This window comes from Aspergillus udagawae, assembly GCF_001078395.1.
Source record: "Aspergillus udagawae IFM 46973 DNA, scaffold_5, whole genome shotgun sequence".
NCBI lineage: Eukaryota > Fungi > Ascomycota > Eurotiomycetes > Eurotiales > Aspergillaceae > Aspergillus > Aspergillus udagawae.
In genome coordinates this window covers 2084961-2105879 of record NW_025091268.1, presented here as the reverse complement: position 1 = coordinate 2105879, position 20919 = coordinate 2084961, and the positions used below count along the sequence as shown (strand labels likewise).

The following is a 20919-nucleotide window of genomic DNA, read 5'->3' as shown; positions in this document are numbered from 1 at the left end:
GTATATCATGTTCATACCACTTGAATACAGGCCATTTCCATACAGCAGCAGCACTCAATTTACCGCAGGAGAAAAACACCAATGGCATGGAGGACGAGGAGGGGGATCGCAAGGAAAGTCCCCTTGCTTGAAGCGATTCCCAATAATTCTTTGCAATGGATCAACCTCATGTGCTCGAGCTTTGTCAAGGCCTCCATAAGAGCATCTTGGTGCCAGCACATGGCCATCACAATGGGGGGCGGATATCTCCTTCGGAGGTAAACGGCGTTGTCGTTCAGCGGCGCGCCGCGGTCAAATAACGCCTTGAGATATTCGAAATTGCCATGCCTGCAGGCCAGAAGCACGAGGTATGCCAGTACGGGGCTGTCGTCATCGTCGGAAACTAGCAGGAGACTCAGACGGAGATGGCCGTCATCAAGGATCGTTCTCCCGAGCTTCGCCGTGTTTGGCTGGCAACTCAGGAGAAACATCACGCCAGTCCAGTCACGGATACCTAGCCGGAGGCTAGTGTCAATGACCTCCGTCGCGTCGTAGTGGCCGCCCCATGCTACTGCGCGCATTGTCTGGCCTCCAGAAGGAACATCGATTGATCTGTTGGCGTGCTCACCGAGGCTCGCCTCCCTGGCCAGTAGGAGACACATTACTCCCACCTGGCCTTTCCAGCCGGCATACGCCAGACGTCGTGGTTGCTGAAGGTTCCTAGTGTAGTTGAGCGCCTCATTGACGTCGGCTCCGTTGTCAAGGAGGAGAGGGACGAAGTCATTGCGGCCTGACCTGCAAGCCTCCCGAAGGCCCTCCGCCAAAAGAAAGCGCGATTCGGATAGCGGTGCGGTGTAAAAGTCCAGTAGCATCTCCAGAGCTTCTGCCCGATTCACGCTCATCGCCTCGACAGTTGGGCGCTGACACGCCACGCCAGAGGTCCTGAGACCGAACTTGGACTGCAGGAGGAGTTGGAGGATCTTCGGACTCCAGTATTCAACGGCCAGTACCACCGGGGAGTCCCCGGTTTTATCATCTGACCCCTCTGGGTGAATCCTGGCGCCACGCCGCAGAAGCATCTCCACGATCTTCGGATGGAGGGACTTGACCGCTGCTTCGATAAGTCGATCCTCGAACAGCCTCGACTTTCCATCCTCGCGGATGCGGCGCGTATCCTGGTCCCCATTATACGTTGCCGCAAACAAAAGTTCATACGACGGCTCAAAGCCAATGGCGTCACCCTAGGCCGTTAGAGCGACGCGCAAAACTCGTAGTTTGTGCGTGATAAATGTCGCTTCATGAATTGATAACGCAGCCGGTTTCTCTCGCTACCCTTGGTTGAGTCCCGCGCAAGACGATCCACCCAGTGGTTCATCAGGCATATGATATCAGCACCTGAGGAGCCATCTTCATCTCGTCCCTGATGGAGAAAGTAGGGCACCATAAAACTTTCCCGTAGGCTACTACTTCGCAACCAGAATAGCCTATCGCCTTCGGGATTCTGTTCCTGGCTTCTGCAAGCATGATTTCATGGTCGAACAACCCTAGAGGTTCAGCGTTCCAGCCACATAACGACCATTAGGGGCCGATGCAGGCTCACAAGTCACCAGACGAAGTTGGACCGATTGGTGCCTCTGTTGGATAACAATAAAATCGAGAATCCCTTGCAAGATTTCCAAGGGGAGGTCAAAGAACAACATATTGAACGTTGGATATGGGACACAGGGACCAAACTATGTCATGAGAATCCTGAGGGCTAGCGATATATACGTATATATGATTCGAAAGAAAGAACATCTGGCGGTAGAGTGAGGGCCTCTGCTCTCCATACTGCTCTCCATACTGCTCTCCATCATTGAGATGCAGGTCCACAGCCATAAACTAGATAAGCTCCGCCTCTTTGGATATCGGCTGTATTAATGGTGAAGGCTCCGGCGAACCTCCAGTTTCTTTTCTGTCCACGAACTTCCCTTTCACCAGCGAAACAGAGCATCGTCAAAGAGACGCGCTTCAATTCTGGTCAAGCGCCGACCCCGGCTTGTGTCGTTCCAGGTAGGGTTGAAGCGGAACCTGACGTCCTGACTTCATTTAGTACATTTCACCACAGTCGAAGGAATCCCTAGCGGTATCTGGTACAAAGGCCTGTCATAGTAGTAACTAAACAAACGAAGTAAATCGTCCATGGAACCTTGACTGCATGTAGTATCTGCCTATGGATTGGTGGACGGTGATGGACCCGGACCTCGGCGATACAGAAACTCCGGCGAACATTTGCTCCGCGGATTTGATGACCTTGGGAGCATGGAGCTGACCATCTGATCCTTTGCACCGCTGACGGCCGATCAAGAACGAATTGTCGCGGTAAAGGCTATCAGTCCTTTCCGCTATTCTTTACTATGCTGTCCTTTCGCTCCGTCTTGGGTTCTTCAACCCGGGCCCTCCGCCAACTTCTCCCGAGTCAGCCATTCTCTCACCAGTTCCTCTCGCGGTCACTATCACAACTATCAAGAGTATCGGTCGGCAACAGCCTTCGGAGCCTACGTTTTACGAAGCAGCAAGATAGCAATGTCGGTGTTGTGGGGTCCACGGTGCGGCAACTCGAGCAGGTTCGGGGCATGAAGACGAGATCGTCCGTTAAGCGGTTATGCGATGGTTGCAAGGTATGAAATTATGATGCGTGCATGGTCAACATCATACTAACGGCTGGTTGTCAATAGCCTGTTCGCAGGAAGAACCGGGTTTACATTATCTGGTGAGTATCGGCGGCGCCCTTTGCATTCGACACAGTCTGACCACCCACAAATGCAGTTCGAAGAATCCTAAGCACAAGCAACGTCAAGGAAAATGATTGCGTGCAACATAGAGCAGAGAAAGGGGGAAACGATTTTCATCTACTGTTTGAACCATGAAAGAAGCCTTATCGACTGTATCACGGTACGGTGCTTGGTTGGATTCGGCACAGACATGCTTTATTGAAAATATGGTTTCGTTGTGATACTCGGGATATGCATGGTCAACTTTATTATCGGTTATTCGTTCCGGCGCTCGTGGTATTTTGTACATTAGACAACTGTCTCACTATGTCACTTCTTTGCAGAAGACCATTCTCCTCTACATCTGTTTCGTCTTGATTCCATGCACTTGTTCAACCAACCCCTTTTCAAATCTGCCAGCATATCCAGAAACTCACCTCGAGCTTAAGTGGCCAACGATCTCATAAAAGAGCGTCCGAGTTCAGATATTGTGGCGCTCCAGTTGTTACGAGATCCCACCGCTACCACCAACTGTCGTTCTATCGCAGGCTGCAGCCATTGTGGATGAACGAGCAATAGCATGCGCACACGTATAAATCAGTGGCTTCCTTAACAGCATTCCTTTTGATGTTGCAAGATTGGGCCCGGGATCTTATCGCTCCCGTGGCCCAGGAATGCGAGAAGAACCCCGGCCCTCAGGTATGTTTGTTCCAGGACTCGCGAACTTCTCACCCGTGTCTAAGTCCACTCACACTGTGTGAACTATCTAGCAGCCTCTGGGTATGAAAAAGAGCTTGGACAACCTCCACACATCATGGTTCGCAGTTATGCGCAATTCCTGGTCTTAGTCCCAGCGACCACTGCAACACTGCTATTCTCGCAGCAAACGCTTGATGGAAATAACATCCTCAAACACAATGGTGCAATGGGACCATATGTGGACCGCACCAACTACGGGATCAATCGCGACCCTCCGGCAGGCTGTTCGGTCGACCAGGTGATCATGATCAAACGCCACGGGGAGCGATACCCTCTCGCAAGCGAAGGACCAAAGATAGAAAAGGCCCTGCAAAAAGTCAAGAAGGCTGCTCTGGACGAGCCTCACGTCGATGGTGATCTGAATTTTGTCAAGAATTGGACTTACTTCGTCCCTTCAAGTTGCTACTATGACAAGGAAACCACCACTGGACCGTACAACGGTATTCAGGACACCTACAGGCACGGCATGGATGCACGAAATCGATACGGCCACCTCTGGGACGAAGAGACGCTTGTCCCTCTGTTCGCTAGTGACGCCGGCCGTATCGTGGACACGGCTCGAATGTTCGGGGAGGGGTTCTTCGGTGATGACGAGTACAAGACGAAAGCGGCTATCAATATCATCTCCGAATCGGCTCGTCAGGGCGCGAATGCCCTATCGCGTACGTGTCATGCTCGTGATCTCCATGCGCAGCGTATTTGCGATGCATGGCCGCAGTCGTTGCCCCAGCTTGAGGGTGCGGCGCAGCGGCTCAATGTCCAGTATCCCAGTCTGAACTTGACGTCGACGGATATATTCTGGTTGATGAGTAGACCGCTCCTTTAGAATCTGCTGGCTTGTCTACCATTTTCTAACCTCACAAGCAATGGCATCCTATGAACCCAGCGTCCGTGGACATTCTGATTGGACAAGGGTGTTCACCATGGATGAATGGGTCAGCCTGGGGTATATCTGGGATCTACACTTTTACTATTGCGCTGGGTAAGTCGATCTCACACTTTCAGCCGGTACAGGGGCAGCGTTGACTGTTTCATTGCTCCTAGGCCCGGAAACAGGAAGATGCGTCCAGTCGGCTCCGTATACGTCAATGCTAGTCTCACTCTTCTCGAGCAGGGACCTTCGTCCGGCTCCCTCTTTTTAAACTTGTACGTGGGCCGCCCTACCATCTGCCTCCGCAATTGTAGCTGACATCTTTACTTGCAGTGCTCATGATACCGATATCACCCCCATCATCGATGCACTGGGTATCCTCAACCCGCCCGAAGATCTCCCACTTGACCGTGTCGCCTTCGGCCATTCATGGTCAAGTAGCGAGCTGGTGCCAATGGGAGGCCATCTCAACATGGAGCGACTGAGTTGCAACGCCACGGCAATCTCGCCTGCAGGAATATACGTCCGATTGGTTTTGAACGAAGCCGTGGTGCCGTTCCGTGCCTGCCAGACTGGTCCAGGCTATTCCTGTCCCTTGGAGGAGTATGCCTCGATCCTGAGGCAAGATTTACCGGATTATGGCTCGGAGTGCGAGATCCCAAAATCGGATCCTCAACACTTAAACTTCTGGTGGGATTACAGTACGGCGACTAAAGATAATTACCGTGATGACACGAAGTGTGATTAAGACGGTTGATCAATGGCCCATGTTGTCATTACTGTGACTTGTAAATTACAGATTCGCATTCAAATGTTCTCCAAGTATCCCGTATGATTCAGCCTCTCTACGATTGCAATGGCTCACCCATACCACCAAAGGTCACGCTCTTGATCGTAAGGAACTCGTCGATTCCGTACTTGCTGCCCTCGCGGCCGAAACCACTCTGCTTAACACCACCGAACCTAGTGAAAGTTAGCACAACGCAGTAGCTTCCGGTCTGACAGGGACACTTACGGAGAGGCGACATCGCTAATGAGTCCTGTGTTGACCCCCACCATACCGACCTCCAGCGCCTCCGCAACCCGGAAAATACGCTTGACGTTACCACTGAAGAAGTAACCCGCGAGTCCGACCTCAGCACTATTGGCCAGCTCGACAACCTCTTTCTCGGTCTCAAAGGGGAAGATTCCAGCCACGGGGCCGAATGTCTCCTCGGAGGCCAGCAACATATCCTTGCTCATCTCCGCCAGGACAGTCAGCTCGTAGAAGGTGGGACCCAACTCGGGGACTCTTTGGCCTCCGGCGACAAGCTTGGCTCCCTTGGCTTGAGCGTCCTTGACGTGCTGGTCGACTTTCTCGGCGGCGCGTTCGTGGATAAGCGGGCCGTGAGTGACGCCATCCTCGAAGCCGGCGCCCAGCTTGAAATCCTTGACCTTTGTGGCGAAGCGCTTAACGAATTCATCGTACACGCCTCTCTGAACGTAGATCCGGTTAGCGCAGACGCAGGTCTGTCCTGAGCTACGGAACTTGGAGGCAATGGCTCCGGCAACTGCGGCATCGAGGTCCTCGACATCATCAAACACAATGAATGGTGCGTTTCCGCCGAGCTCCCAAGACACCTTCTTGATAGTAGACGAAGCCTGCTTCATGAGCAGTCTACCGACATTGGTCGAACCGGTGAACGAAACTTTGCGAACTTCAGGATGGGTCGTGATCACCTCTCCCACCTCCGGCGTATTTTTCAGCGAAGTCACGATGTTGACCACCCCCTTGGGGATACCCGCACGATGAGCCAGCTCTGCAAGGGCATTGGCAGTGAAGGGTGTTTCACCAGGGGTCTTGCACACAACCGTGCAACCCGCGGCCAGAGCAGGTCCGATCTTCCTTGTGATCATAGCAGCGGGGAAATTCCACGGAGTGATCAAGCCGCAAACACCAACGGGCTGCTTTAACGTCATGACTCGGTTACCGGGCACTGACGCGGGGATCGTGTCGCCGTAGATCCGGGGTGCTTCCTCGCTGAACCATTCGAAGAAGCCGGCTGCGTAGTTCACCTCGCCCTTGGCGTCAGCTAGGGGCTTCCCGTTCTCCCATGTGATCAATGTTGCTAGATCTTCTGCATTATCCATCATCAATTGGTACCATCGTCGCAACATGCGGGCACGCTCTCGCGCTAAGGTGGCGCGGAACTTGGGAAAGGCAGCTGATGCAGCCTCGATGGCCTTTTCTGTGTCGAGGACGTCGAATTCGGGACATGTGCCGATAAGTCTTCCGGAGGCGGGATCTAGGTTGGACATGGGATAAGTTTCATTCTGGCGCCAGGAGAGCACAAGCGTTACCATGAACTTCGAATGTCTTTCCTGACTCTGCGTCTACCCATTCTCCGTTGACATAGGCCTTCTCAATGAAGAGAGACTGGTCTTTCAGCTAAAGCAGCAGCTGTGAGCTCATTCTCATTAAAATGCAAGCTTCAATCAAGAGCGGCCTTACCGGAGGTACAACATGGCTTTTTGAGTATAATCTTTTGGCATGAAGCGTAGGAACGGCGAAGGGATACCGAGCTCGCGATCTCAACAATTGCCGTGAAACCGGACGGATAATCCTCTCCATGGTGATAGAATGATGAGCCCTTAAAGGGACTAAGTAACCTTTAGTCGCACAGGAAGTTCGGAACAAGCAAAAAGGATAATTGATATGATTCTCCTCCCTATCTCAGTATGCGGGGAAAGTCGTGAAGCTCTTCCGCCGATAGAGTCCTGGGATGTTGCGGAAATAAAAAGACCTTAGAAATACTCTATCTACTGGAGAAGGGAATTAAGTTATCTTTATACTTTATAGAATCCTGAAAAATATGGATCCAACGATGAGTATGTAAAATAAATACTAATCGTAGCTCCGAGGCCGTCAAGCCTTCATTACACCACTCCCTCAAGCGGGGAGCTGTCCATCACGTGGGTCGACGTCATTCTAGAACAACACTCATTATACCCTACACTCCCTGATATTCCCATGCTGGACTTGATTTGTTTGAAGACTATGAGACTGTACACATTGCGTATTCGCCAGCTGCAGTGATAGAGAAATAGCTGCTCTGTTGAGGATCAGAGTCCTAGTCAACAACCCCAAATTTCGATATCAAATACATCAATCGTATTGATAAAACACGGCCAGAATTGCGGATCGGAGCTCGGCAGTTCTGTCCAGTAATATTCGATAATTCGAAAAGCTCCGGTAGCCCCAGCCAATGGTACAACTCCTGGACACCGACCTACTACGGTAAATTACAAAATGTGACCGAATAGTTTACCTTATCAATTGAGTCGCCTAAAGAAACTATTCAGCTGATGGACAGGGTTGATCCATTAGCACCTAAATCCAGTGACTATCTAGGGTGCGAACTGGGGCTTAAGAATGTCATTAACTTCAGCAATATGTTTGTTATCCGCTCACTGATGGAGCACGGGACCTGGCAGTTGAAGACTTGACACTGGCGCTTCTGGACCGGTATCCGGCATGCATTCGCTTCATGTGCAAGTTGAGATTCCATGTCCGAGTGAAACCATCGATATGTCGAGGACATGACTTGACAGGACACAGGATGTCCTGTTTGCGATGCTGCCCTTTGCCTTTGAGTCGTGGTGTGCTACCGGCTGCTTCCGAGGTTGGACTCCCGGGACGAGAAGTTGAGCCAACTGTAGATGCTGCACGGGAGCGCGCTTTTCGAGATTGGGCTCGACTAGGAGGGGACGGCGCAATTTGTAGCTCTGGCTCTGACTCATCGGACTCGTCTTCGACATACTCCCATTTGTTGACATATCCCTCCTTCAAATGCCCTAGCTGACCCTCCTTGAAGGTCTGGAATTCCATATCCTCGCCGAAAAGAGCCGCACATCTGCGAGCGGTTCGCATAACCGCAGCATGCGGCAAGCCTATCATGGAAGCAATACCTAACACTTCGCTCCAGTCCCGAAGTCCACGACGGATGCGACTGGCTGATCGCCTGCGATCACTATCAAAGGACCTCCCACGAGAACGAGAGGCAGTGCGTGCGCTCGACGCAAGTACGCTGCGAGATCGGCCTGTCGTGGATGTAGCCCGCACGGAGGATCGGCGAGTTCGTTTGCGCCCTCTTGATTGACTCCTTTCTCCCTTCTCGCCCTTGTGCCTTTTCCTGGAATGAGATGCGTTCGAAGCGACACTCTCCGTATCACTCTGCCATTCACTGGCCGAGCTATCGTCTCCCGCCACTCCGCCTTTGCGAGCATGGTGCAGACCCATCAATAGCTGATCGAATCGGGTAAGTATGTTGCGCGTAAGAGGTCGTAGCTGTCGTCGAGATTTGTCATCATCGGCTTGGACTACCGGACGAAGTTCGATGGCATCCGTAGAGTCGACATCAATTTCCCATTCACTCTCCATACCAGTGGTTTCGTCGTTCGTTCTGGACATAGATCGTGCCCTCGACTTTGGGTTTGAACCGACGCCTTTAGTCGTCCAGTCTCTCGCCCGAAACTGATGATTGGCAGTCTTGAGCATGATTGCTATGATTGATTCTTCCATCTCCGCGCTGGGCCGAGGATCCGGCGGCATTCTCAATGTCCATTCATCATCAATTTGTCTCCGAAGATGCTCTCCTGCACGAGGGACTTCCGTTGCCGGCACAGGCCACGCTGTCCAACGTTTCGAAGGGACAAAAGCTTCCGTTTCGTCGAGCTGCTTATCACTCTCTAACGCTTGCTTTGCAATCTCACGTGCCCTAACCCGTAAGGCGAAAGCATTGTAGAGATGAGCGGCAAGGTCTCTGGCTCTGAGTTCCTCTAGTGCCTGTGCATTCTGCCGGTCTTTAAACGTAAGCTTTCTCCACGTAGACTCAGGCCCACGGAACCTATTAGGTCTGTATGAGGGCGATGACGGCGGATTGTCAGGGTGTTGCTTGCTAGGCGGAGGCACTATTGCGGCCTTTTTCTTTGATAATTTGTACGAATCCCCATCATTGCTCGCCTCATCGTCGGACACAGAACCGTCGTCCTCACTTTCGACATATGTCTCATCATCTGAGTGATCATTTTCAGTCAATGGAACCTCTTCCATGTCAACGTCTGAATCATGCTGCTCCAAGCGATTCCCGTTCCGTTCTGTCTCGGGGTAAGGTTCCAGATCAGCCACATCTTGGCTACTTGGGCCTCCGAATAACGATCTGTACGGCTGTGCTGATTGAGGAGGACTGAAGCGTGAGGGCTGACTTCCAAACACCGAGGACATTCTTTGGTCTAAGAGTGTCATACGCCTCTGAGTATCTGGAATGTGTTGACTGATAATCACTTATACGTGGCGCTGAAGTAATATGATGAAAATCGCCCGTCTTTTAGCATGGTAGTAGGGCCAAACTCAAGTGTTCCTTGTCCGTTGGATCGGATCATGACCTCATTCAGAAGCGTTGGACAGAAAGGTTGCTAAAACAGTGCAAGTTCCTCAGGATTAGAATCTCAGCGGACATGGCTTGGAAACATGGCTTTTCTTGCGGAAAGATCTCGAGCCTTATGAGTTTTGGATTACATGTAGGAATCGCATCCAGACGAGAACCAGAGAAAAGAAAAAGATATCACGTGACGTACGAACAGCTACAGCCTCAGGTTCCAGGATCGAGTTTTCGGCAGACCTACTCCGTATGTTTGAGAATATAGAGAAGCGATCGTACAGATACATGGAGGAAAATCTTAATATACGATGTTTATATGCTGAAATTAGGACAAAGCCAAGGAATGACGCCAGAAGATTGAATGTCCCCAAATTCCAGAAAAGGATATCATCTTGTCGCCAAAAGCATGCTGCTAACTTTTATCTAATGAACTTATTTTTCCGCCTCCTTCTCAAGCTTTCTCCTCTTTGACCGCAGCTTCGCCGCCTCCTCGGATTGCTTCTTGTTCGAGTAGATCATCTTCTCAAGCAACTTGCGCTTCTTACGGCTCATCATCATCTTCTGTCTCTCCAGCTCTTCCTCCTCCTTGCGCTTCTTGGAAGCGATCTTCTTAGCCTGGGAAGACTTCTTCTTGGATGCGTCGCTAGTAGCCCCGTTGGAAGAGAAGGGAAGACCAGCAGCCTCAGCCTCGAGTTCCTTCTGGTGCTGCGTACGAGCCTCTTCCTCTTCGTCCTCTGATTCGGAAGCAGCCTCTTCATCTTCAGATCCACCAAAGTCTTCCTCTTCCTCTTCACTTTCACTCTCGTCATCATCGGTACCGGCAACATCCATACCACCGTCGACAGACTCGTCCTCGTCTTCACTTTCCGATCCAACATCTGCCTTAGCTTCGGCCTTCTTATCGTTGGACGCTTCTTCCATCTCCTCGTCACTGTCCTCTAACTCGGCCTCGCCTTCTTCTTCCTGCTCGGCCAGGCTGGCTCGAGGATCGTAGCCGCCTCTCGAAGGCTTGACCCACGGGCTCAAGTGAGGCGGAAGGGTGGCACCGGGTGCATACAAATCCGGACGGACAAGTTTGCCCTCATTGATGCAATCCCAGATCCACTGAGGCTGGACGTAGGTTCGACCAGGAATCCGAGTACCGGGCTTCACCTTCTGAGCGGCATCGGAACCGGCCTTCGAGGCAGCAGGAATAGCTGGGAGAGAGGACTCGGGCAGTTGAGGTCTGTCGACGATCTGGTGAGTAATGCGAGTATCTGTCTCGTCGTGAGTGAAAGCACCGTCACCGAGCACGGCATCCCAGCCGATCCGCTTGCAGCCGAAAGCCCGCAGAATGAACTCAAGGGGAGCTCTAGGTGCCTCTCGTGATATATAGAATGTGAATGGGGCGAAGAGCGATCCAGCCTCGCTTCCACTCAAGTCGGGCTGAGGGAGTGTATCGGCTTCTGGGGCTGCTGGCTCGAACTTGTCGATCGTCTCACTAGATTCCTCGGTCGTCTCGGCAGCCGGCTCCTCCTTTGCCTGATCCAGTCCTGCTGATTTGATCACGTTGTCGACCTTAGCCTGAATCTCCTTCGAGACCTCCTTGTTAGTGGAGGAGGTTGCTTGTGTGTTACCAGCCTCGATGGCCTTCGGGGCATCGCCGACTCCACGGCCCTCAAGGGTAAAGGCCGCCAATTCCGCCCCATTTTCGTCGCTTCTGGTGTCAAACTTGGGGGGATATCTCAAGCCAATCGACGAATACAATCGGAAGTTCACGAATCCGAGCAGAGTGGTGTAGAAGTCAACGAATGTGGCCATGATACGGTAATCGACGTCGCCGTTGACGCGCTGCACGAATCGGTAAGGAACCAGCCACATAATGTCCTGTCCTTGGATGGTAGCCTGATAGTAGATACCCTTGATCGAAAGGAAGGATTTGCGCAGAGAGTTGGTCGCGATCAAGTAATGCTGAAATTCGTGACAAAGCCGTTGGCAGAGGGCAATAGTCTTAGGAGGAACGTGAGCGGTTGAAGGGAGGTTGGCAAAGAGGAAAAGAAGTGACAGAGCATCATCCAGATCTCTCAAGGCGTCAATGAAAGTGGGATAGCGCTCCTTGATGACATGGTCCAATGTGAGCTTGGGGGCATGGTTCTTCTCCAACCGAGCTGCATCGCCGACTTCTCCGCGTCCAAGAGATCGTGCAATCTTCTTCGCAACGGCTTTCTGGTCCCGGAACTTCCTGAGTAGGGGTTCATGGAGAAGATATTGAATGTCCTTGGTATAGTAGAAAGTGGTATTCGGGGTCGATGTTTTCGAGGCCTTCTTCTTGCTCCGAGGTTCACGAGGATAGATACCTAATTCGCAGGGATAATCCGGTTAGGATCGACGCCGCCACATATAGAGGAGATATGGAGGATCGGATGCTCTGAACATACCCTTGAAGATACAAAGACGACGGAAGTCAGGCAGAGAGATCTGAAGCTTGCGAACTGCCTGAGTTCTAGTAATGTAATTTTTGGCCTGACCAGAGGTACCTGAAAAAGATGTCAATTAAAACTCAGAAGCGCAAAGAATATAGTTCGATAAGCATACCCTTCTTCTTTAATTTACCCATCTTTGCGGTGTACGGCTGTTGAGCGAAAAGTTGTTGATGGGGAGACTTTTTTTTGATAACCAGAAAAATTTCTTGATAACTCTTTTTTTCCTCTTTTTCTTTTTTTTTCTCCAATCACAAGCTTAGTTGGCCCGTGCGCTGCGGAAAAGGGTAATGCGCGGAGTCTTGGCGCGCGCCAGGCCGAAGGACAGCTGGAGCATACGGGCCTGGAGCCACTGTGTGAGACCGACTGAAAGCCAGATAGTGATGGTCAATTATTGATAATTGCTATGCTGCAATCTTCAATTCCGTGTTAAACATATCATGCCGGTCGATCGACGGAAAGCTGCCGTGTTCGGCGGTGCTTTCGTCTTGCGACTTCTCCTTCTGCTCCTGTTCCCCTCACTGCCGGACCTGCTGACGGGCAGAGTCGAGGTCTCTACACCAGTGAACAGTTTCAAAAGACGTGAGTTCTACACGAGCATGTTTCCTTTGTTCCTGTAACGCTCGAGCTGACATATCTATCTTCAGTTCAAGAAGGCCTCTTTCTTTACACTCGGAATGTTTCCCCTTACGACGGAGGCGTCTTCCATCAGGTATGGAGTCCGGATCTGCTCTCTTTGGTCTTTACTAAGTCGCGATACCATGGGTTAGGCACCGCTTCTTCTCCCTATATTCGCCCTACTACCGAATGCTAGAGACTGTCCGTTAGCGACGGCGGTCTTTTACGCTCTGATTGACCTCGTTAATGCAAATGCCTTGGTTACCATATCCGACTCCAAACAGGCGATATCGGGAAGATTGTATACAGCGTTGCGAAAGGATATCAAGTGGGGTGGGGTAGATGTGGCAGCATGGTAGTTACAATCGTCGAGTTCCTGCATGGCTACGCTCCTGACGGATAACAGGTACCTTTTCAACCCCTTCACCATCGCCGCCTGTCTGGGCCGATCCACAAGCGCCTTTACGTCGACCGCAATCCTTTATGCTCTGTCCAATGCCGTCACTGGGAATAGCTTCAATGCCATGCTCGCTCTAGGATGCGCGTCATATTTGTCAATCTACCCGGCCCTTCTGTTTGTCCCGCTTGTTCTTTTGTGTTACGATCGACGTGCTCAAAGCGCGAAGCCTCCATCTGGAGTTGCAGTCTTCTCCATTCAGCACTTTGGCATACTTTTGCTGGGCGTCGCGGGGCTTCTAGGCCTGTCTTACTTAGTCGTCCCAGACTTTCGGCAGTTTATCTCTGCAACATACGGTTTCCAATTGCTTGTCCCTGACCTGACACCTAACATTGGCCTCTGGTGGTATTTCTTCATCGAAATCTTTGATTCCTTCAGAGAGTTCTTCCTTGGCGTCTTCTGGCTCCACCTAACGGGCTATGTCGGTGGTCTCACCGTTCGATTGCGCAAGCAGCCTCTTTTTGTCCTGACTTCCCTTATGGGCATCTTCGCCATCTTCAAGCCGTATCCTAGTATTTCGGATGCCTCCTTGTACTTTGCGCTTCTTCCTCTCTATCGGCATTTGTTCCCATGTAAGTTCTGGGAGTGCCCCCTCTGGCGGTTTGCTTCTGCTAACCACAAACAGTGATGCGCTACACCTTCTTTGCCATTTCCGCTCTTCTGTACGCCACCCTCCTGGGCCCAGCGTTCTACTACTTATGGATTTACGCTGGATCTGGCAATGCCAACTTCTTCTATGCGATCACACTAGTGTGGAGTCTGGGACTCTCCATCCTCTTGGCAGACACAATCTTTGCTGCTCTGAGAGACGAGTGGGAGCAGGAGAATCCAGAAATGCGGGGCAAAGATGTTAGGCAGGTCTAGATCGGGGTACTATAGACCTTTCAATATCGAATTCCCGAAAGGAATTCTTAACCATCGTCATTCTCATGTGTCGACTTCTGCCTCAGAGATTCGGACATGATATAGTAGTCAGGCTCCACCTCTCCTGTCCGCAGATGAATCGACCTGGGAGAGTTCTCATCCACCTTGTAACCGATTGACTTGTAAAACCGCAGTGCCCGATGGTTAGACCGAAAGCAGGTCAACATACCCTTCTCCAGGCCAATTTTTAGCCCGATTGATCGCAACAGCATCATCAGATGCATTCCAATTCCCAGGCCCTGAGCCTTTGGCGCCACGTGCACCTCATAACAGTAGATTACTTCCTTGCCATCCTCGTACGTGACCATAAACGAAAGGAACGCAAGTATCTCTCCCCTCTGGAAGGATATGCCGTCCGCGATGGTCACTTCAGGTGAACCTGACCGGCTGCGTCGCTGAATAAGGTATTTCATATCAGGCAATCGCATCTCCTTTCGCTTACGAGCCGCAGACCATCCCGAGCTGGACGCCCTGTAAGCATCTGCCGATGTTTGCTCGACGAGATTGAAACACACATCGAATTCCTCTTTGGGAATCGTACTGGATGAGTAGACGTCAACGGTGCAGTCCACTTTGATGTGAGGCTTATCGCCGTCATGTGAGTTGTATTTCCCCTTTGGACACCATAGTAAATCGTAATCAAGGAGCTTTGGGTCGATATATAGCGAGGTGAATTGTTCGATTGGTAGACTGTTGGTGCGCTCTACCAGAGGTAGTGACTTGGGATCTGCAAATGCGTCAATACGGGTCTTGATTCAGTCGTATCTTTTAAGTCCAGAATCTTTCAGATAAAATTTGAGCGAAGAGTATGGCGTGTATTTTGAGTGAAGGGAGTTGGGCCCGTCACGACACAACAGAAGGGGCAGACAAAACCATGATGAATCCAGCATTCTGCGTTCATCCAGGACCACAGCTATGCACATCCATAGACATGTCGATAAGCACAGCTCGGCGAGTCACTCACCTTTATTCTGATCATCGATTGCCTTTCCTGTCAAGCTACGTTGAGTGGATTTTCGTCGTGATGACTGTTTAGTCTTGGATTTTGTCACTCTGCCTTTTTTGACGGCTGGCATTGTGATCACCGGTTCTCTCAAATCTATTTATAATAGAGTTCCTGATAACAAGTTTCATAAATATATGGTGACTTTTTCTGGTGATCAAGTAGTTTTGGGGGGTTTGTTTGGCTGTCTTATGCCGATTTTCACTTTGTCATTGGTGTTTATGTTCGCCAGTTGGTGTTTGACGCTCGAGTCACTTCCCTTTTTCTCTCCTGCAATCGGACTTTTATTGAATGCTTTCTTTGGCCTAAGTCCAATTATTCCCCTTATTCCCCCAGCCTATTTCATTGTAACTGGCAAGATTAAATATTCTTCCAGCGAATATTGGCCTTTTCAAATGGAGCCAACACATTGAGCTGAGTCTTTATCATAGCACTCTTTTTTTTACGCTGGGCTTATCAATATTGGACCCCTTCGATTTGTCGACTGGCGTGTTACAAGAAGAGATAGTTCATATTCAGAGGCTTACGATATATGCAGTGCATCTTATTGCACACAAATAGCAAAACACAAATTGGTAGTGGCATGTTAATAAAAGCGCAGTTTTACTTTTAAGAGCAATTTCTTCTTGTCGCTGTCTGATGACGAGGATCAGCGCTGAGCGAGATGCCCCTCTTCGCACCGTCGGTGTATAGCCATCAGCCAGTTTGGAATCATACTTTAATAGTATATGGTACAAGGCGATCTTGACCCGTTGGCAGGGAAAACCCTTCCTGGACAAACGTGCTTCCCATAGCCGAATTCGAGATGCTCTGGAGACAACGACACTAGCTGGGGCCTAAGTCTCATGACCAGGAGCCTCGCGTAGTCTGTCTCAGAATTCGATAGGGATCGAAAGTCCCCGGGTTTGGGCAAACAGCTGGATCCCACTTTTTGTGGCTAGAGACGAAAATGGAGGAGCCCTTGGGATGAGTGTACCATCGGACAATACGACGTCCTCGAGCGCGAGACATCTCATTGAACCTTGGCGCAGTCAGTCTTTTCTAGTATCACGAGATATAGACACTTGACAGGGGATAGAAATACTCACCGGTGTTGATCGGCTTCAAACGTTGACTTTCCTTCAGCACACTGTCCATAAATTTGAGCTTTATGTAATGCGGTCTTCTTCCTGCTTCCTGGATGACCGCCACAACTTCCTTGTGAAGCGCTGGATAACATCCTCATGGCCACAAAGGTCAAGGAGGACCTGCGTGAGCATGTTTGACGTCCTATGGATGGCAACCAATGAGAAGGCCATTTGCGCATCCGCAGGGAGATAGGGCCGACTTTTGGCACATTTCTCCATCCACTGCATAGCATCATCATAGCGATTTGGTGGCTGATTGGCGTTCCTGGCAGCTTCTAGGTCCCTCCGTCTTTCTTCCAGCACCGGGGTTATGATTTCCGTCGCTTCCTTTAGTTCCTGGCGCATTTTACGGCAGGATGGCAGGAAGTTGGCCACAATGCGGTGTATCAACCTGACCAGAGCCGGAGAACCTCAGCAGCTAGGAAGGTCTCCACGGTATAATCGACAGAGATACGCAGCCAGTCTGGGTTACGACAAATCTTGTCCCTAAGGAAGACTTTTGATGAGAGCTCTGCAACCATTTGAAGAATGGTCGGCTTTAGATCCACTTCATGCCTGTCTGACTTGATCAGTACTGGTGAAACAGACGGAGAGATAATAACTCACTGGCGTTGTTGGACTATTGCTTTTCAAGGACAATCAATGTCTCATCTGATAGGGGCTTTGTCACATTTCCTGTTTGACAATCAAGAAATCAGAAGATTGTACATGACGTGAGCGTTATTTCGAGATCCTAAAACTTACCCAGGTTCTGGGTCGGCTTCATTTGGATAGCCTCTTAGAAGATCTCATCGCTGCTGGCTAGTTGATTGAACGGCTCGAATCCGTGAATATCTGAATGGAACTCTAGCGTAAAGGCCCGGCCAAATCTCGAGGCATCGTGAGCACGAATCTCGTTTGCGTACTCGGGTGTAAGCACAGTCTTGATTCCATTGTCCGACTGAATGTGGAAGACGGGGCCCTCGAGGGACTTAGTTCTTGAATCCAGCATCAACTGCAAGGGGGAAGTTACCTTGCTAGAACAGATCTGATTAAGTTGTGCGCATCTTGCAAGAACCCCTTCTGAAACTGCAAGGACCGAATCTCGACATGCATTTTTTCATTAACCATAGGGATCACCGACCTCCGAGGAAGAGTCAATGGGAAAAGTAACTTGAGATAACAAGCACCCCAGCCAGACTGAGGGGATCCAGTCGGGACAGCTGTGTGGAAATATCAGCAAGCATCTCGTCCTTCATGCACTTCGCAAGTACGAGAAGCCAGCGTCGTTATTGAATATAGGTTCGAAAATAGAGCCCGGCAAGCAGGAAGAGTTACAGAACTAGATATTCGAACCAATCGCTATGCAGAGCGCAGAATTGTGATCACCCCCCGAAAAATCCCATCACGAAGGTTCCATATCTCACAGACACCCAAGTCGAGCCAGGATGGAATTTGTTTCCATTCCTTGCTTTTCATAATCAGTCGATAGTAATTGCTGTGGTCACTGGATCAGCTTCATGCGAATCGCGCAGTATTTGTCAGGTATGCAGGTGTCCACGACTTCTTTCTCGGTTGGTGGAATTCTGCTTCTTCATGTGCTCGATCACGGCACCATGGTTTCAGGTAGCCATGACACAGTCTGCCGAGTTTAGTGTTTCCCCTGTACGGTGGTTAAAGATGGACTTCTGCACGCGCTTGGACATATCCATTACAAGAATCAACCGACTCATTCCCATCTTAAGAATTAAGCACCCAGCACCAAACCCATCAAATTAGTGTGTAGATCGTTATATATATGCCACTCAGCGTCTATAGGACATTTAACCGCGACGAGAATCATGTGCTCTCACTCTCCCTGAGCGTCGCTGCATGCTCCTCTGCACGTCTCTCGGCTTCCTCAGCACCCAATTCTCCAAACACATCCACACCCCAGCGGAACGGATAGCTATATCGCTGATGGCGGTCGAGTTTGTTGAGAGCTTCGAATTCCGCATCAGGAATGACAAAGTCTGACGGAGACGTGCTGGTCAGTCAAGGAGGTTCGAACACTGAGGGCCGGGTTGAATAGCTACCTTGAAAGTTGCTCTCGATCCGAGCTGCGGTGACACTCTTTGGAATAACCGAGAAACCACGCTGGACAGCCCAAGAGATCAGCAATCCTGCAGGATCTTTGCCCAGTCTTTTCGCTATTTCGATCACGATGGGGTCATCGACGACACTGTTTGACAGTTAGTTCACTTCGTCAGCGGTGGTATGAGGATTTAGTATACCGAGGAGCACCGAAGATATTGTTGCCAAGAGGGCTATAGGCAACAGGTAAAATATTCTGGGAGATAGTCAACAAGGTCTGTATGCCATTGTAGGAGATCAGTGGGACGTACATTCTCTTTCAGATACCGACACAACTTGGGCTGAAGGAGGTAAGGATGAGCCTCGATCTGGTTGACCGCGGGAGGAATCTCTGCTGTCTTAAGTAGTTCCTCCATCTTCTCAATGGTGAAATTACTGACTCCAAGACTTCGAATCTTGCCAGCCTTGACTAGCTTCTCCAATACTGCCCAAGTATCGCCGATGGGAATGTCCACTAAACGGAATCGTTTTGTGACCGGGTCAACCGGTTGGAAGGTGTCGGCTGTATGTGCGAATGATATGGGCCAGTGGATCTTCTCATTCATCAGTAGAGGTACGTTAGGTGTGTAATTGAGTTACGGACATACGAGGTACAAGTCCAAATAATCCGTCTGTAGATCCCTGAGTGTCCTGTCGAGCGCTTCTTCAACATGGCTCGGATGATGGTGCGTATTCCACAGCTTGCTCGTTAACTGCAGAGGAAAATGAGATATTTTGTTAGATGCAATTGAGGGAACTATGATTGGAACCAACAAATATCTCCTCGCGAGGAACACCGGACTTCTTCCATCCCAGTCCTACTTCGGCTTCATTCAAATAGACCGCAGCACAGTCGATATGGCGGTATCCCACGCGAAGAGCTGTCGCAACGGCATCTTCTACCTCGCGAGGCGCTGATCGCTATCAGCTCATTAGCAGTACTACTCATATAGCTCGAACGTTGACCTCTACTAACCCAGGTTCCTAGACCGACAGCAGGGATCTCATACCCAGAATTGAGCCTGAATTTACGCCCCAGAGACATAATTGAATCGTTCTTGAGTTCAAGAAAGATAGGATATGTAAGTAGCCACCCAGAGATGAGATGAACGAAAAAGTATTGGTTTTCAGATTAGTGAGGGGATGCGCCAGGCTATTTACCCCTCATGCAACGTAGATCGCACTTAGCGAGAAGACTACGTGGACTCTATATGAGGACATCTTCCGTCAACAAATTTTTGAGCAATGGGTCTCAATAAAAGAGCTTTCACTTCGTCCTCTAATGTTTCTACCCATCTGTGCGATGATAATACCCTGAAAGAAAATCCTTTTCCTTTGATACCATCTTCTCTCACTTGGGCCACTTACAGGCATCCAGCAAGAGAATGCAAACTTCTGGCATTGGGCTTGTTTCAGTCTTTATCCTGATTACTGAGACACAATCCACCTACATGAGTGTTTATTCTCCATAAGTCTCATGGATAACCAGCAGGAACACCTCACTTCCAATGACCGCTTTAATTAGAGGACAGGGAACATCAACTGCCTCACTCTGCGCTAGAGCTCATCCACTTGCTCTGGTACTTCCCACCTACTCTACTGGTGTTTGACTTTACGCCGCGCTAGAAATGTCTAATGAGGAAGAAAGGCAACCTGTCTCGAGTATATTGCGCATGTTGGCAAGTTTTCCTGCCAACAGTGATCAGCATGGATCTGGTGCAGAAGAAAATCAAGGTCTCTGATGATGCTGACGAGGCTGATGCATCGTCAGAAGCAGCCGCCAATGTGAGCGAAAGCACGGATGTGGAGCTTGACAGTCATCCTCTGCTGGCTCACCTCCGGCTTTATATTTTCAGTGATGTATACCTCGGCTCGGAACTGAAGCAGTTGGCCTATGAAAGGCTCACTGCATGCTTCGTGGGTATCAGCAGACCGCAAACTCTCGATCAACATCGTAAGGTCATCTCTGTCATGCGGGTCGCCTCCCTCAAGATTCAGCCCAGCGACAGTCTCTTGGACTGGCTGGCCCATTATGCGGCATACACTGTCGATCAACTTTCAAGTTCAGCCCTCTTTTCACGAACTTCTTGAAGCCGCTCCTGCCCTGTGCTCGCGCATGATGAATACTTTAAGACCGGCTGCAGCTGCTCCTTGGCAAAGTCAGTCTCCGAAACATAGATTTCCCCCCTACAAGCCGGGCAGCTATATGGAAAATGTGAGTGTCCTTGAAGGTGGGTAACATTCGTGAGAAAGTACGGCCGTTGGTACGAGCCATACAAGCTGCGTGGTCCTCTCAGTACTTGATACTGGCCTTAATCATCGTTGCTGGGCGATAGATTAATTCTATCAGATTCTGAAAACAAAACAACGGGCCCGACAATTGACTATCGGTTCGTGGATTTGCCAGAGTGGAGAGAGAATTCTAGAATGAATCAAGTTTCGTGACATCTCTTCGTCG

General features: G+C 50.3%; 12 protein-coding genes across 12 annotated transcripts; 4 read left to right on the top strand and 8 right to left on the bottom strand.

Annotated features, from left to right (window-relative positions):
* Positions 1 to 59: 59 nt before the first annotated feature.
* Positions 60 to 1386, bottom strand: Aud_007545 (uncharacterized protein; the record flags this gene model as incomplete). The annotated part of the gene is made up of 2 exons (XM_043292435.1): positions 60 to 1220; positions 1375 to 1386. 2 exons carry the CDS (start codon positions 1384 to 1386, stop codon positions 60 to 62), a joined length of 1173 nt encoding a protein of 390 aa, XP_043148370.1.
* Positions 1387 to 3546: 2160 nt separating this feature from the next.
* On the top strand, positions 3547 to 4317 carry Aud_007544 (acid phosphatase pho5; the record flags this gene model as incomplete). Its single annotated transcript, XM_043292434.1, has 1 exon — positions 3547 to 4317. One exon carries the CDS (start codon positions 3547 to 3549, stop codon positions 4315 to 4317), a length of 771 nt encoding a protein of 256 aa, XP_043148369.1.
* Positions 4318 to 4357: 40 nt separating this feature from the next.
* On the top strand, positions 4358 to 5110 carry Aud_007543 (histidine phosphatase family protein; the record flags this gene model as incomplete). The annotated part of the gene is made up of 3 exons (XM_043292433.1): positions 4358 to 4473; positions 4536 to 4637; positions 4696 to 5110. 3 exons carry the CDS (start codon positions 4358 to 4360, stop codon positions 5108 to 5110), a joined length of 633 nt encoding a protein of 210 aa, XP_043148368.1.
* Positions 5111 to 5207: 97 nt separating this feature from the next.
* Positions 5208 to 6973, bottom strand: Aud_007542 (NAD-dependent succinate-semialdehyde dehydrogenase; the record flags this gene model as incomplete). The annotated part of the gene is made up of 4 exons (XM_043292432.1): positions 5208 to 5325; positions 5378 to 6647; positions 6703 to 6790; positions 6854 to 6973. 4 exons carry the CDS (start codon positions 6971 to 6973, stop codon positions 5208 to 5210), a joined length of 1596 nt encoding a protein of 531 aa, XP_043148367.1.
* Positions 6974 to 7801: 828 nt separating this feature from the next.
* Positions 7802 to 9625, bottom strand: Aud_007541 (uncharacterized protein; the record flags this gene model as incomplete). Its single annotated transcript, XM_043292431.1, has 1 exon — positions 7802 to 9625. The coding sequence occupies one exon, from the start codon at positions 9623 to 9625 to the stop codon at positions 7802 to 7804; it is 1824 nt and encodes a 607-aa protein (XP_043148366.1).
* A 589-nt stretch (positions 9626 to 10214) lies between these two features.
* nop7 (mRNA-binding ribosome synthesis protein NOP7) lies at positions 10215 to 12378 on the bottom strand (the record flags this gene model as incomplete). Its single annotated transcript, XM_043292430.1, has 3 exons — positions 10215 to 12118; positions 12200 to 12298; positions 12357 to 12378. The coding sequence occupies 3 exons, from the start codon at positions 12376 to 12378 to the stop codon at positions 10215 to 10217; spliced, it is 2025 nt and encodes a 674-aa protein (XP_043148365.1).
* Positions 12379 to 12681: 303 nt separating this feature from the next.
* Positions 12682 to 14180, top strand: Aud_007539 (GPI-anchor transamidase subunit GAB1; the record flags this gene model as incomplete). Its single annotated transcript, XM_043292429.1, has 5 exons — positions 12682 to 12823; positions 12889 to 12953; positions 13012 to 13214; positions 13266 to 13888; positions 13942 to 14180. The coding sequence occupies 5 exons, from the start codon at positions 12682 to 12684 to the stop codon at positions 14178 to 14180; spliced, it is 1272 nt and encodes a 423-aa protein (XP_043148364.1).
* A 47-nt stretch (positions 14181 to 14227) lies between these two features.
* Positions 14228 to 15316, bottom strand: Aud_007538 (N-terminal L-serine N(alpha)-acetyltransferase NAT4; the record flags this gene model as incomplete). The annotated part of the gene is made up of 2 exons (XM_043292428.1): positions 14228 to 14967; positions 15205 to 15316. 2 exons carry the CDS (start codon positions 15314 to 15316, stop codon positions 14228 to 14230), a joined length of 852 nt encoding a protein of 283 aa, XP_043148363.1.
* Positions 15317 to 16391: 1075 nt separating this feature from the next.
* On the bottom strand, positions 16392 to 16715 carry Aud_007537 (putative cytochrome P450 monooxygenase; the record flags this gene model as incomplete). Its single annotated transcript, XM_043292427.1, has 1 exon — positions 16392 to 16715. One exon carries the CDS (start codon positions 16713 to 16715, stop codon positions 16392 to 16394), a length of 324 nt encoding a protein of 107 aa, XP_043148362.1.
* A 433-nt stretch (positions 16716 to 17148) lies between these two features.
* Positions 17149 to 17465, bottom strand: Aud_007536 (uncharacterized protein; the record flags this gene model as incomplete). Its single annotated transcript, XM_043292426.1, has 2 exons — positions 17149 to 17347; positions 17383 to 17465. The coding sequence occupies 2 exons, from the start codon at positions 17463 to 17465 to the stop codon at positions 17149 to 17151; spliced, it is 282 nt and encodes a 93-aa protein (XP_043148361.1).
* Positions 17466 to 18188: 723 nt separating this feature from the next.
* On the bottom strand, positions 18189 to 19506 carry Aud_007535 (uncharacterized protein; the record flags this gene model as incomplete). Its single annotated transcript, XM_043292425.1, has 7 exons — positions 18189 to 18361; positions 18425 to 18570; positions 18623 to 18678; positions 18734 to 19015; positions 19070 to 19174; positions 19236 to 19382; positions 19438 to 19506. The coding sequence occupies 7 exons, from the start codon at positions 19504 to 19506 to the stop codon at positions 18189 to 18191; spliced, it is 978 nt and encodes a 325-aa protein (XP_043148360.1).
* Positions 19507 to 20168: 662 nt separating this feature from the next.
* On the top strand, positions 20169 to 20552 carry Aud_007534 (uncharacterized protein; the record flags this gene model as incomplete). Its single annotated transcript, XM_043292424.1, has 1 exon — positions 20169 to 20552. The coding sequence occupies one exon, from the start codon at positions 20169 to 20171 to the stop codon at positions 20550 to 20552; it is 384 nt and encodes a 127-aa protein (XP_043148359.1).
* Positions 20553 to 20919: the final 367 nt, after the last annotated feature.